Source organism: Choloepus didactylus, chromosome 6 (genome assembly GCF_015220235.1).
Source record: "Choloepus didactylus isolate mChoDid1 chromosome 6, mChoDid1.pri, whole genome shotgun sequence".
In the NCBI taxonomy this organism is placed as follows: Eukaryota; Metazoa; Chordata; class Mammalia; order Pilosa; family Megalonychidae; genus Choloepus; species Choloepus didactylus.
In genome coordinates, this window is record NC_051312.1 from 25,067,357 (window position 1) to 25,083,278 (window position 15,922).

General features: G+C 36.0%; 1 protein-coding gene and 2 pseudogenes across 1 annotated transcript; 2 read left to right on the forward strand and 1 right to left on the reverse strand.

Moving 5' to 3' along the window:
• The first annotated feature begins 3,268 nt into the window (after window positions 1-3,268).
• Window positions 3,269-8,016, forward strand: LOC119536749 (annotated as a pseudogene).
• A 482-nt stretch (window positions 8,017-8,498) lies between these two features.
• Window positions 8,499-8,852, reverse strand: LOC119536750 (39S ribosomal protein L53, mitochondrial-like). The gene has a single exon (XM_037839524.1). The coding sequence runs from the start codon at window positions 8,850-8,852 to the stop codon at window positions 8,499-8,501; it is 354 nt and encodes a 117-aa protein (XP_037695452.1).
• Window positions 8,853-14,240: 5,388 nt separating this feature from the next.
• LOC119536751 lies at window positions 14,241-15,164 on the forward strand (annotated as a pseudogene).
• The last annotated feature ends 758 nt before the right edge of the window (window positions 15,165-15,922 follow it).

The window sequence follows — 15,922 nt, forward strand, 5'->3', positions numbered from 1 at the left end:
CAAACAAACAAACAAATAAATAAATAGTATAAACCAGGGGCTTTTGTTTTACACAGACAGGAGTTCAATTCCAAAATTGTTCCTCTCTAGTTACTTGATTAAGAAAAATTGCTTAGTATATATAAGCCTCACTTTACTTAGATATTAAATGAAATATTCATATTTGGAAGAGTTGTGGAGCAGACTTAAGTGTTAGCAAGTTAAGCTTCTGTTATAGCAATGGCCACACATTCTATACAGCAAAGATGCCAGGTACATTTCTTCTTTGCTTGGTTTACATTACTAAAATTAAAGATGAAAATCAGAGGAAATATTTTCTTCTTTGTAATCTAATGTTTTAGAGAATGATGTTTATCCTGGCATTTAGAGCACAGTTTTATATATAACTGGTGTTCACTGAATATTTGATATACTGGTTGAATCACACACATACTTCTGTGCATTCACCATTTAAAAATAAATATTTTGTTTTAGATAACTTTAGATTTACTAAAAAGTTGGAAAAATATTACAGTGTTCCCATTTACTCCCAGTAGTTTCCCCTATTATTACCTACTACTGTCATCTTACATTAATATGGTACATTTGTCACAACTAATTAACCAATGCTGATACATTGCTATTAACATATTTTTCCATTCCAGAATCATATCCAGTATACATTAGACTTAGCCATCATGTTTCCTTAGGCACCTCCAGACAGTGACAGTTTCTCAGACTCTCCTTGTTTTTAATGACCTTGACAGTATTAAGGATGAATTAACAAATCTTTGGACATAATCAATCAGATAAACCCTGGGTTTTCTGACATATTTTTTATGATTAGATTGGGGTTATGGATTTTGGGGAGGAAGACCACAAAGGGTTCATTTCATCACATCATATTAAGAGTATATACTATCAACATGACTCAGCTCTGTTGTACTATGAACATGACTCAGCTCTGTTGATGTTAACCTGATCATTTGGTTGAGGTAGTGTTTGCCAGTTCTCTCCACTATAAAGTTATCCCAACCCCCATTTATAATACTATACTCTTTGGAAGGAAATCACTATGTGCTCCCCACACCATAAAGGGGAGAGTTATGCTGTACTTCCTTGAAAGTGTAGTATCGACATAAATTTTCTGGCATTGTTCTAACTGTTCTATATGGGAGATTTGCCTATTCTCCCCCATTTATTTATGTTTGATAAAATCAATTTCTATTTTTGATAGAAACTGCAAACAATTTTTTTATTTCTTTTTGCTGAAGGGTTTTGACAAAAAATACATGAGGAAAACTTCCAAGAATGCAAGTGGTCCTATAGCTAATGACAGTGCAGTGATGTATGATGTAGACAGCACTTATCTCTACAGATCTACCTCTATGTCTGATTTACCATCTTACTCAAATTCCTGAACAGTAATATTGCCCTAAGAACATTGCCGTTCTTTCTGCCTATGTCAAGAGAGTTTTGAGGTCTCAGTAATTCACAAAAGAAAATCTGTGATCATAACATTTCTTAAAATAAGATTTTAAAAATCTTTATTCTTTAATTAAGTGCATGATTATGATGAGCTTTAAAACATCACCAAAGAGCACATCTTAGAATGTCAGTCTTCCTCCCATCTCTGATGCTCTAGAAGCTACAATTATTGTGTCACTCCTTGCTACTCTTCTAAACACAATCCATTTTTATAAAAGTGCATGTGTAATATATATTATCCTGTTTTTAAAACATTATTCTGTTTTTAAAAGTATACGATTCTAAGCATATAGTCAGTTCTCTGATTTTTCACTTTGCAGTGTATTTTAGAGACCATTGCCCATGTATCTGCTTTGCTTTTACCATTGGTTGTATAAAATTATCATCTCTGATTTATTCAATTCCCTTCTGATGGACATTTAAGTTTTTTGCCATCTATTGGTTCCATGAAAAGGGTCTCAATTATTGTTTGTTGTACATATGAGTGTCTCTGAAAAAACTGGAATCACTGGGCTGATTTCTATGTGCAGTTGTAATATTAGAGATGTTGAAAATCACCCCCTCAGAAATTGTACTAGTCTGATACATTGTGCTTTTAACTATGCTATTATTTGGGGGAATAAATATGGTAATGTATATAAAACAATTTTTCCAGTATCTAGTAATAGCTATATATAAATAAATACTAGTTCACTTTTTGTTTCTGTCATCTCTTCCTTATTTCAGAGTATGGGACACTCAAGAATAGAGATGACAAAAATTCTACTGAATAGCTTCAGCTTTCACTTGGAACTTCCTGAGCTCATTTTCTAAATCCCAGGTTCTTGAGCTGTAAATCTAAAATTTGAAAGAATGTTCTGATTTAGGGCAAATGTCCTCCCTTTCCTTTTCCTTTACTATAGAAAGTCTCAGTGTCTCCTTGTATCTTAGGAAATAATGATGAAAGAGAAAAATAATGAATAAGGGGAAGAATTTGAGGACAACATGGCATGATAAAAAAGTACAAAGTTGAATCAGATGTTGAATTTAGAAATGGAAGTAGCTAGAGGGATTTGAGAGGTAAAATAAAAAGAAATACACATACTTAGTCAAGGAAACAGATAGCACTATGAATATACTGAATTAGGTCAACAGGGTTTTGGCTGGTTGTTAATTGCACTATTTTCCTCTCATTATCACCCAATAATTGTTTGGCAAGCTAAAATCTTAGGTTTACTGTCTCTCTCTGTTTATGTCTGTGCATGCATGTAGGTTTTATTAAGGAAGATGTTCTCACTGTTTTGATAATCATTAAGTGAATGTTCAGAATTTTACTAGAAGAGTCTTTAATGAATGGATTGGCAGGTTCAAGAAGTGTGAAAACTCACTGAAGTAAATTATGCATAGGTTTTCTCTATTTTTGTAACACACTATCCCTAATATTGATAGATCCTTGCTGAAAACTAAAAAAAAAAACAAACAACAAAAAAAAAAAACAACAAAAAGACATTATGATCAGGAAATTATATACTTCTGCCAAATTCACAAAATTAAAATTTATTATATCTGAAGAATCATTTAGTTTTCCTTATTTTCCCACTGCACTCCCCTAGGCAATCAGGTAATAGTTTAAATAAGTATTATGAATTGCATTTCATTCAGAAAAAATCAATATACAAATAGGTAAATGATTACCTATGGATAAGGGAAAGTTCCATGATCAAGCATATGCTCAAGCTCCAAATGTGTTTTTTAATCAAATTATTTATTTTCTCTTTGCATATTAACTATTTCTAACCTGTGTTTTCCCCAAATTGAAACAATGCAGTACAATAAAAGAGTAACTGAATTCATTCTGTTAGGATTGACACAGGATACTTTGAGGTAGAAAACAGTGTTTTTAATCTTCCTAATTTTCTATATGGGAACTGTGTTGGGAAATTTGCTGATAATTGTAACCATCAAGTTCAGCCAGATACTTGGGAGCCCCATGTGCTACTTTTTTTTTTTTTTTGTCCTTTGCTGATGTCTGCTTTTCAACTTCCAGAGCCCCTAGACTAATCGTGGATGTTTTCTCTGCAAAGAAAATCATATTTAACAATGAGCACATGACACAAGTTTTCTCATTGAATTTATTTGGCCGCATCTTCAAGGTTGTTGATCAATATGTGGCCATCTGTAAGCCCTTACATTACACAAGAATCATGAGTGGGCAGGTCTGCATCATCTTCATTTTTCTTGCCTGGAGAGGGTCTTTCTTACATTCTATGGCTCAGATTGTCCTGGCCTTGAAATTGCCTTTCTGTGGTCACAATTTGATTGATCATTATTGCTGTGATTTACAGCCTTTATTGAAACTTGCCCGCATGCATGGACACTTATGTGATCAACCTACTGTTGGTGTGCAATGTGGGGCCATTTGCCCAAGCAGTTTCTTGCTTCTGATAATCTCATACACTGTCATCTTGCATTCTATACAAAATCACAGTGCAGAAGGGAGGAGAAAAGCTTACTCAGCTTTCACCTTCCACATCATTGTAGTCACCTTATTCTTTGGTCCATATACATTCACATATACATGCCCCCCAGCCACTTTCCCACAGGACAAAATGGTAGCAGTGTTTTATACCATTGGAACACTCTTTCTCAACCCACTCATCTACACACTAAGGAATGCAGAATTTAAAAAAGGCCATAGAAAGTTATGGATTATAAAATTACCTCAGAATTCACAAGATGACTTGCAGGCCCAATTACTTAATCATGTATTGATTAAACCAGTACATACATCAAACATGATAGTATCTTATTATTGTGGGAAGAATAGACAATTGTATATTAGGTTATGGGATGCTATTTTTTACGAGTTCACAGACCAGTTGAATGTCAAGGCACATGTTTTTTGGATTGAGATAGATAATTATCAAATTTATTCAGATAATTATGGAACAAAAGTCTTTCCTCTCTACAGAATCTCTGTTCCTCAAGTCATACCATATCTGGGGTTTAAGTCTGATTCCCCAAGTACTCTAATGTCAAATACAACATTTTCTTACGTTTTGTCTAGGATCTGACCTCACCATATAGCTTCCCTGATATTAGCCTAACTTGTTTTTTCCCTAAGAGTTCTTTTCTGCCATTGCTATCTGTGAACTCTGTTTCCCAACTCTGAATCTGCACTCGTTTATTAAGAAGAAAGATATTTACTCAATAACAGCCATTCAAACTTGTGAGCCTCCATTAATAAATTAAATGAACCCTTAGTTCATCTATAACACATTTCCAATTAGGTATCCAGCTTCTTCTTTAATGCCTCCAGAGCACAGTATACCAAGGCCTTCCATTCTACTTCATCACTAGTCTGTCTTTAAAAAACTTCCACATTTTTGAATCAGAGAATTTTTTAATGTACTTATCTGATAAACTATTTTATTTTCATTATTTGCTTTTGTTAAGGTAACCAGAAGATTATCTATGGATGCTTTCAATATAGAATCACAGTGGGCCTTGAGATATTCACTATGATTGAAGAAAAAGAGTCTCATTAATAGAATTCTGCAACTAACCCATCTGCCATAGGTTATATCATGAACTTTTATATTCATTGGTTTCAGTGAACTACAGTATAACACATCCTGAGTGACCACTACAAGTTTTGCTTTCATTTCTAATACTGCTTTTAATTCTTTAATTGTACAAAACTTAGCAATAATAACATGCCCTCCTGTGAAAAATGATTTAAAGCTGAACACACATAAATGCAACTATTTTTCTATGTTATCCCTCCCTTTTATTTTTTTGCTTCCTGTAAGATTAAGAAGTGCAGTATCCCCACATCCTCCTTATCACACATGAGGAGGGCCATATATTTAATAGAAAATGAAAATGTCATGAATGCATCATAAAGTTATCTAATCTACCCTTCCACAGCAACAAAACAAGCATGTACCTATTATATAGCTTTTCATGGCCTTTTTCATTTCAGATGAATAAATGAAAGTAGGAGGTAAAGAAGAAAAGCAATAAACTAAAATGTAAATGGAAACATAAAGACAGGGTAACAGAATAAGAAGAATCTATATAGGGGATGAAAAAATCTGGAAGATTTTCATGGTTCAGAAGTACTTATAATCAAATTAAACCTGGGAAAATGAAGTAACATTTTTAGAAAATTCTGGGATACTATAATCCCAAGGACAGTTTTGAAGTGACCATGCCCTCCAAAAATGATTTACCTAAAGGAGAAGCTATAAGTTGCAATTATCCTTTCATTTTAGGAACAAATAGAGTGTCTAATATGTGTTCGATGCTTTTTGTTGTTATCATACTATCAATGAAGATGCAGCATCACCTCTATATTATTTCTTGCAAAAATGCATAACCTGAATCTGATCATAAGGAAAAATGGCTTAGACCCAAATTCAGGGTTAATCTACAAAATTACTAGCCTGCACACTTCAGAATTATCAAGGCCATTAAAGCCAAAGACTATTCCAGATTAAAAGATTCTGTGAGTAGTAACTAACTGCAATGTGTGATATTGGGTTCAGTAAAATAAAATAGGCAAAAAGGGCATCACTGTGACTGTCCTTGAAATTTAAATTTGAACTGGGTTAGATAATATTATATCAATATAATATTTCCTTAGTTTGTAATAAATAAGTATATATATATATATATATATGTGTATATATATATATATACACACACACATACATATATATATATTTAAGATTTGCCCATGGTAAAAACCATCTAATCATGGAAATGGAGAACTCAAATCTAGATTGTCAGTGTTCTTTGAATAAGCATGAGGCTTCTTGGATAACAGCATTCACTTTGCTTCCCGCAATCTTCTGAGCACTTTATGGGTATTAACTCATTTAATTATCACAACAGTCCTATGAGGTAGACACTAGTATCCCCATTTAACAAGTGAGGAAACAGGCACTGAGAGATTATGCTACTTGTCCAAAGTCTCATAGCCCCTGTCCTAGTTTGCTAATGCTGCAGAATGCAAAACACCAGAGATGGATAGGCTTTTATAAAACGGGGATTTATTTCGCTACACAGTTACAGTCTTAAGGCCACAAAGCATCCAAGGCAACACATCAGCAATCAGGTACCCTCACCGGAGGATGGCCAATGGCCTCCGGGAAACCTCTGTTAGCTAGGAAGGCAGCTGGCATCTGCTCCAAAGCTCCGGCCTCAAAACGGCTTTCTCCCAGGACGTTCCTCTCTAGCAAGCTTGCTCCTCTTCAAAACATCACTCCCAGCTGCACTCTCTTTCCTCTTTGAGTCAGCTCATTTGTATAGCTCCACCGATCAAGGCCCACCCTGAATGGGCGGGGCCACGCCTCCATGGGAACATCTCATCAAAATTATCTCCCACAGCTGGGTGGGGCACACTCCAAGCAAATCTAACCAGCACCAAAACTTCTGCCCCACACAAGACCACAAAGATAATGGCATTTGGGGGACACAATACACTCAAACCGGCACAGCCCCTTTAGGGTAAAGCCAGGATTTCAACCCCAGGCAGATCTGGCTCTTACCTACTATATACAAGGTGTCCTGATATTTTTCTTTTTTTAAAGGGGGAAAGAGTCCTTTGAAGATAGCAGGCTTTTAAGTAGGTAAGATGTATGGTAATATTACAGGAAAATCATGGAAAATGTATTTGGCAATGTATACAGCAGCCAGTGTCTGGATGTCCTTGATTATCTGGCTGAGCCTTCTGAAGTTCTTCTCAAAAGAATCAATAGCTTTCAATCAACAACCCACAGTAAGAAATAATTTTATACTGCAAACTGTACATGCAGCTAAACACACATATTATAATATATATATATACACATATATATATACATATATATATACATATATATATATATACACACACACACACACACATATTATAACCTTAAAACCAAATTTCCTAAAAGAATACTTCCAATACCATGTGCCATGCACTCTGATACTTTTTATTCTATTTCACATTTTCTTTTAGGCTGCTTTAACACCCTTAATTGATTTCATGATCCACACTAACTGGTGGTGACCCAGTATGACAAACACTACTTTCATCACTATTTTCTCAAGCAGGTGGTAGTGGGAGATGTACTTTGGAAAGATAAAACTAAGCAACATTTCTTAAAATGATTAAGAAAAGAGAGACTGGGTGGGAGGGGGTGCAACAATGATACAGGAGAGTGAATGGAATGAAGAAAATTTTTCAGGAGCTTAATTTAAAAAAAAATATTCTAAACTTACTAATAGGATATGCAGAGGAAGAGGGAGGGAGGAACCAGAGAGAATGCTATGGTTTCAAGCCTAGGTGGCTGGGCAGATGAAGTGCTTGAAAAGGAATGTAAGTCCGGAGAGAAACAATTATATGTGTATTTACCGTTATCAACTCTATTTTAGACAAAGAGAGTTGGTGATATCTGGGAGAGATGGGCAACAGGTAACCTGAACCGTGAAACTGTAACAGAGAAGGTGGTATTAGAGCCAAACAAAAATGGAGGGGTTAAGCCAGGACAGGATAGTTCAAGTTATCAGAGAGGATGAGATGGCCCAAGAAGAAGACAGAGAGAAGAAAAAGAAGGATAATGGTAGTACACTTTTATGGTTAGGAGAAGAAAAAATACCTAAGAGGGAAAAAGGTTCCACAGAGGTTGAATGAAGAGTGGCAACTGAGATGGAAAGATGTGGACTGGTAAAACAGCACTGATTTTCACAAATATGAGTAAGAGGTACCTTCAGTGAGTGGCAGGAGGAGCCAAATTTAAAGGGTTAAGCAGTGAGGGAAGATAAAAAAATGAAATAAATTCATGGTTATCCAGATCCCTCTCCGAACTCGTCTTATCCCAGAAACACTGGTTGCAGTCGCAGGGCTTTTTCTTTTTCTTTTTCTTTTTCTTTTTCTTTTTTTTTTTTTGGTGGTGCTCCTTAGTCCCTCCAGACAGTGATTTGAGTGATGAAGTCAAACTCTTCTTAGATAAGTGTCCTAGTCCCAGGCTAAAGTCTGCCTGTTGGCCTCGTTCGCGCCGTCAGCCCCGGCCGATACCAGCGCCAGGCTTGTCCCGGCTCCCCGCCGCGGCCCCGGCCTGGATGTGGGAGGCAAAGGCAGTGAGCATTTCCTGGGCGGTAAGCTGGGCGCCGCTCATAATCAGGCGGCGCCTGTCTCGGAACAGCACGTCCACGCAGAGTGTGGAGCTGTTGTGCCTCATGTGCGCAATCACCGAGCAGCTGAGGTTGGTGGCGCGGACCTTCTCGCTCTTCACTGCCTGGAGAAAGGTCCTCGTCGACTCCACGTTCTTCTTGAAGGAGCAGAACTGAATCCAAACCTCCTTGACAGACCCGAGACCCAGCCAAACCAAGACAGCCGCTGCCATGGTGACCATCGACCTGTAAGATATAATTTTATAGTAGTTATTTGGGAGAATGTTTTATTCTTAGATGATACAAATGGGAGAGTATAGGGGTAAAAAGGCACAATGCCATGAATTTACCTTCAAATGGTTCAGAAAAAAAAATACAACTCTATTTATACATGGAAGGGAAGAAAGGAAAGAGGGAAAGAAAGATGGAAAGAATGAATGAAAGAAGGAAGGAAGGAAGAAAAAGAACAAAGTGAAATGAACTATAGACAATCGGTGAATCTGAGTAAAAGATGGTATGGGAGTTACTTCTACTATGCTTGCAATTTTTATGTAAGAATGAAATTATGTCAACATAAAGAGTTAAAAAATGAGGGTAATTGTTTTCATTTCCTGTCTGCTAACCCTGCAGTGGGTTGGCTTAAACAACCGGAATGTTTTGGCTCACAGTTTTGAAGCTAGAAGTCAATAATCAAGGCGTCATCAAGGTGATGTGTTCTCCTTTAAGACTGTGGCATTCTAGGCCTGGCCACTGGGATCCTTGGTCCTTGGCTTTTAGGTCACGTGACAGTATATGTGGCAGCCTCTCCTGACTTCTTTCTTGTCCTTTTTACTTTGTTTTCCAGCCTCTTGCTGTTCCCTTTCAGTCTCTCTCTTTGTAAACTTCTCAATAAGGCCTTCAATAAAAGGATTAAGTCCCATCATGATTGAACTGGGCCACAATTTAACTGAAGTAAACTCATCACTAAGTCCTATTTACATGGGTTCATACCCATAGGAATGGATTAAGTTTAAGAACATGTTTTTTTGGGGTACATAGCTCCAAGCCACTACAGTAATGGTATCAGCTACCAAAACAGACATTAAAAACAAAGCTCAGTTTTTCCTTTACCGTGTTTGAAACTATTTTGTTCGAAGTTTTATACAAATTCATTATACAGCATAAATAAACCTTTTTATTAAGTCACTTCTTGATACCCTCAAATCCCCTACAGTTTACCATAATGTGATATACAAATATTGTTAAAGAATACCCAGAATGTTTTCTATGTGAAAAATTATTTTTTAAAATGAGAAATATTCTACATCTCCAAGGATTCATTTAAATGCTGTTACACATGATGAGGACTCTTCATTAAAAGGCTTTAGCTGTGTTCCACAGGATACATTTTAATTATTTTATATTTATATATCTAAACATTTTATTTCTTTTTTTCTTTTCTTTCTTTTTTATGCATAACACCTTCATGGAAATGTTCATATCAATAAATACGGAAATTACCAGTTTTGAACATAGTCTCTAGGAAGGCCAAAACAAACAATAAAAAGGTTTGGGTTTTACTATAAATAAATCTAAGCTAGATTTATTTTAGGTTCTGAAAGATGTAAATATATAACCTATACTTTCAACATTCCTAGAAGGGATCTTGCCTTCTAGCAAGACCCAATATCATTAGAAAATACATATTTTCCACCCATGCACATGGCAAATAATTATCTTTTTCCTTCCTTGAGAAGATTATTCTCATCTGATACCCCTCTCTTGCTCCTAATCCTACCTACTATATAAGATATAAACATTAATAATCAATTATTTACATGTAGGGTCTAGCAGTTTTCCAAAACATATTTTCAACAATCTTGTAGGTCTGAAAGAACAATTTGTAATGTGGGGAAAAAGAAATCAGACTAAATTTGCCACTCAATCAACTAATTGACCAAGTGTAGTAAACAGAATAATTGCTCAGAAAGATTTCCACGTCCTAATCCTTGGAACCTGTGAATGTGCTATGTTACATGACAAGGAGAAATTAAGGTTGCTTATCTGATAACTTTAAAATAGGGAGACTATCCTGGATTGCCCAGGTGGGCACAATATAATCACAATAGTTCTTTAAAGTGGAAGAGGAAAGCTAAAGAGAAGGGCAGAATCAGGGAGAGATTTAAAGATGCTAGGCTGCTGGCTTTGGAAATGTAGGAAGGAGATATGAATGAAGGAATGCGCATGGCCTCTAGGAGGAAAAAGCAAGGAAATGGATTCTCCCCAGAGCTTTCAGAAGAAACACTGCCCTGTCAGCACCTTGATTTTAGCACTGTGAGACCTATTTTGGACTTCTGACCACCAGAACTATAAGAGGATACTTTTGTGTTGTTTTAAATGACTGTTTATGGTATTTTATTTTAGCAACAATAGGAAATGAATACAGTCACTAAATCAAGTTGTGTGTTTCTACTACCCTGATCACAAACTGCTCCTTCACTTGTTGACCTTTATTCTTCACTCATTTTCTCTACTAACCTCAGACAGTGATTGTGAACATCATCTAGTTTTATGATGTTTTTAGCATTGTGTGATAAAAGAAGAAGGGACGATGAGGGTAGGAATGGAAAAAGAAGAAAAGCCAGAATAAGGGAAAAAGAAAGAATAGTAACAGGAAAGGAATGTAGAAGATCACAATTAACTTTTATGGTTTACTCTAGAAAATTAAAAGGAGGAATGAAAGCTTATACTGTAATGAATCCCAGGTATTGACTGGAAAGAAATATCTTCCTATTTCTTTCTCCAGAAATTAACAGAGACTCAATTAAGAAAAAAGGCAGTGAACCCCAGGAGCACTACTTTTCGAATCAAATAGAACTTTTTAAAGGAGTTAAACTATTCAAATTCAACACCTAAATATCCCGAAAAGAGAAATTGTGGTTTCCTACATTAGCTTAATGTGTAAGATATGCAATATAAAACAATCATATAAATCACATATCTGTATTGTAAATGTTTTAGATTGGTATTAAAGACCTTAATGTGAGAATTGATTGGATTTTAAATATCACAGAAAGGATACATTCTTATTTTTTTAAATTGAAAAGACAAAAAATGATGAAAGCTCATTTTAAACCTGTGACGTGGTTCTGTCCATGAAGGGGGACTTTGGCATCATTTTGCATCATTCTCTTTAAATAGTCCTTCAAGAAGTAAGAAAAGATTTATCATCAAAGATCCTGTGAAATGGTAGATCTCAGTAAGTGAGAGAGAAAATAAGGACCAACAAAGACAAGTCCAAATAGCCCCTGGGCTTGTGGAGTAAGAGATTCTCTGGCACTAACTGCTCACAAAGCAATGATTTAGGCAGCATTCCTAATTTTATTTTGGTCAGCTGCTCTCAAATTATCTTAGGAAGAAATATGAAAATAAAGCAAAACTGAAACCCTGGAAAATACTGGTGAGATGTTTTTCTCCTAAAAATTAATTTATCTATAGAAATGTTTTATGGAAAAAGGGGGAATTCAATAAACTGCTATATTTTGAGCTGTGTAATACATTTGCAAGATACTATTCTCAGAATAAAGAGGAGAGTAAAATTATTAAGAAGATGCTAATAAGATAAAAAAAGTTTATCTGTTCTTGAGTATGAAATAGAATAACATGCATGTGAAGAAGGCAATGCCGATCATAAACTTGATCTTTTAAAGGAAAGTGAGGCTGCATCAGATCTGATGAGATCAGAAAGGGAAGAAGGAATCCTTTGAATTGTATCTTGATTCAAGGAGGAGGCAAGACTCCTCTAGGACCTTGAGGTGTGGACAATGGTGTCACAATTCAATCCAGTTCACAAATACTAAGTTTCTGACCAATGAAATTCAAACAACAAAATTCACAGATGTCAAACTGCTATGATTTTAGCTTTCTTAAAATGAAGTTCTCTCTCAGTGGGGAATAGTATTTTTTTTTTTTTTTAATTCAGAAGGAAAAACCAAAGGGGATTCAGCATGTAAAAGAAGAGGGATGTGCTTGAGCTCTAAATCTGAATTATTATGTTTTCAGTATGATGATTATTATTATTATTCATTGCATAATAGAAGCCTCCACCCACTCTAATTTATAGACAGGACAAACAGCCACATAGTTTCCCCAAAGCTGGAACTGCAGGCATAGGGCTGCTGCAAACGGGTAGCTGAGGGCAGAATTCAGTAACAGCTATGGCCACTGAATTTAACAGGGATGTTGAAGAGATGTGCCTACAAGTGAGTAAAATTCCTAGTTATCAAAAATGTTGTATAATTGCAGCCTATTGTATAATTAGAAGAATCATTTACATCTATAGCTTGATTTGAGGAACCACCATGAAATTGCCTTTAGTCAAAACTATTCCACAGACTATTCCCACCCAGACACTCCAGTGACCCCACCAAGAGTACTTGAAATACCACCACTGAATTTTCCTAGACCCATTTAAATTATCTTTCAGTGATGACCTCTTCTAGAAATTTAATACATCCAAACTGGTAGAACTAATATAAGCTAGCATGAAGGTAGAAGGGTTAGAAGAATGCATGAAGGAGTAGTGAGGTTCAAGAGTAGCATTATCCTTCTTTTTTTAAGTCAACAGACAAATGATTAAAAGACCAAAGTAAAATAAAGCTGGAAAATTCTGAAATACTCACAATTTGAAGCTGGAGAAATTACATTATTTCCCCATCTTTCAGATCAAACAGATATTGCTTTGTCTCCAACAGCATTCTCTTATTGCTTTATCTAATCTTGTCTTTACATTTTTATGAGAATTATATGATTATTTACAGTCTGACAAGTGATTTAATATCATGATATAAATAACTCTTAGGATGATAGAAAAGATAGTGAAAGCAAATCTCTCATTTCACACACAGGGAAACAAAAGCCCCATGAATTTAAATTATTCAACCAAGATTACAGCCCAGTTAATCAGGTTTATATAATTTTGGTTTGTATAATTTTGGTTATTTTTTACTATACTCTACAACCTTCTGACAGTAAAAATCTTGAGATCAAGTAGGGAGCATAATCTAATGTACACAAAAATCTGTGTTTCATAAGGAGGAGAACCTGCAGAAGTCAGTCAGTCTCAACTAGCTGAGTCTCACTGATGAATGCAGTGGTGAGTCATGGCTGTGTTCAGAAGGGAAAACAAGGGCATATGTCCTCCTTTCTGTGTAAAACAAGAGTTTTTTTTTCCAGATATAGAAATATTACCATATCCCCAAACATGAGTTTGTTTCATATTATGTTAAGTCTGTTATAGAATACAAACAAAATAAATATTGAGGAAAGAAACAGATGAATAAACTTTAAAAAAGGTGAGGGAGGTGGGACCGTTAGGTGAGTGACTTAGACGGTTCACTTTCTCTCCCTGGACTTCATTTCCTTATCTGAAGAAAATGAATTGTCTTTTGAATGGAGGTAAGATGATCAGAATACATGTACTTTAAATCTTTGAGTATTTGTGTCAAGCAGCAGTAAATATACATTTTCCACTGTCAACTGCTTTGAATAGCTATGTGTTCTGCATGAGGAATAAGGTGGTTGGTCTTTTCATGTTTTTCTTTCAGATAATTTAATTGTCTTTTGGGAATTTGCCCTGCTGTATTTATTCCATGGAAAAAATAAACAATGTAACTGAATTCATTTTCTGGGGCCTTTCTCAGAATCCAGAGGTTGAAGAAGTTTGTTTTGTGGTGTTTTCTTTCTTCTATACAGCCATTCTTCTGGGAAACCTCCTCATCTTGCTGACAGTTTGCACTAGCAACCTTTTCAAGTCTCCTATGTACTTTTCCTCAGCTATTTGTCTTTTGTGGACATTTGTTACTCCTCAGTGACAGCTCCCAAGATGATTATTGACCTATTAGCCAAGACTAAAGCTGTCTCCTGTGGGGGGTGTGTGTTGCAACTCTTTGGGGTACATTTCTTTGGTTGCACTGAGATCTCCATTCTTTTTGCAGTGGCCTATGATCGTTATGTGGCTATCTGGAAACCCCTACACTATATGACCATCATGGACCGGAACAGATGCAATAATATATTGTTGGAGATCTGGATAGGTGGGTTCATACACTCCATTATCCCAGTGTCTCTAGTGGTCCATCTACCCTTTTGTGGACCCAGTGAGATCGATCACTACTTTTGTGATGTCCATCTTCTGCTGAAACTTACCTGCACAGACACATATGTTGGTGTTGTTGTGACAGCTAACAGTGGGACTGTTGCCCTTGGGAGGCTGTGTTATCTTGTTAATCTCCTATACTGTCATCCTGATGTCCCTGAGAAAGCAGTCAGCAGCAGGCAGGTGCAAAGCTCTGTCTACCTGTGGCTCCCACATTGCTGTGGTCATATTCTTTTTCGGTCCCTGCACTATTATGTACATGCGCCCTGATACTACCTTTTCAGAGGATAAGATGGTGGTTGTCTTTTACACCATTATCACCCCCATGTTAATTCCCCTGATTTATACACTGAGAAATGCAGAAGTAAAGAATGCAATGAAGAAACTGTGGGGCAGAAAAGTTTTTGTGAGAGGCTAATAGTAAATAGTTGGAAGTAATGATACCCTAGGCTGGATGACATTAAATTTTCTCAGCTTTGGTTAACTTACCTGCACAACAAAGACAATAATAAAAACCTTGCAGAGTTTTGGGGAGGATAAAATTAAATAAAAGCTTATTTTACAAGAATAAGGTAGTGTTCTGTTAACTGGATTCCAATATTTACCTGTACTCTGTAGCCAGCAGTACCTATTTATATAAAGTGACCATTCTAGTTTACTAGGCTATGAGAAGCAGCTACCATAAAATGTGTTGTTATTGACAGTGGAAATTTATTAGCGTACAAGATTGCTTTGAGGCTGAGAAAAATGTCCAAATCAAAGCATCATCAGGCAATGTTTTCTTCCTGACGACTGGCCTACCGATAATCATGGATTCCTCAGCCACATGGCAAGGCACATGGTGGCATCTTCCATTCCCTCCCTTCTCTTCTGGGTTTCATTGCTTTTAGTTTTTTGCTTCCATGGCTTTCTCTCTCTTTTATGATTTTCATAGGAGGATTAGGATTCACTATGGATGAGATGGGTCACATCTTAACTTGAGTTAAAATTCTGTTCACCAATAGATCCTATTTACAATGGGTCCACACCAACAGGAATGAATTAACTTTAAGAATATACTTTCTCTGGGATATATACAGCTTCAAACCATCAAAGGAAAAAATTGAAGATACTGAATAAAAACAGCGCTGAAAATAGGTGACGGTGTCTCAAATCAAAAGGATAGACTCAGTTTAC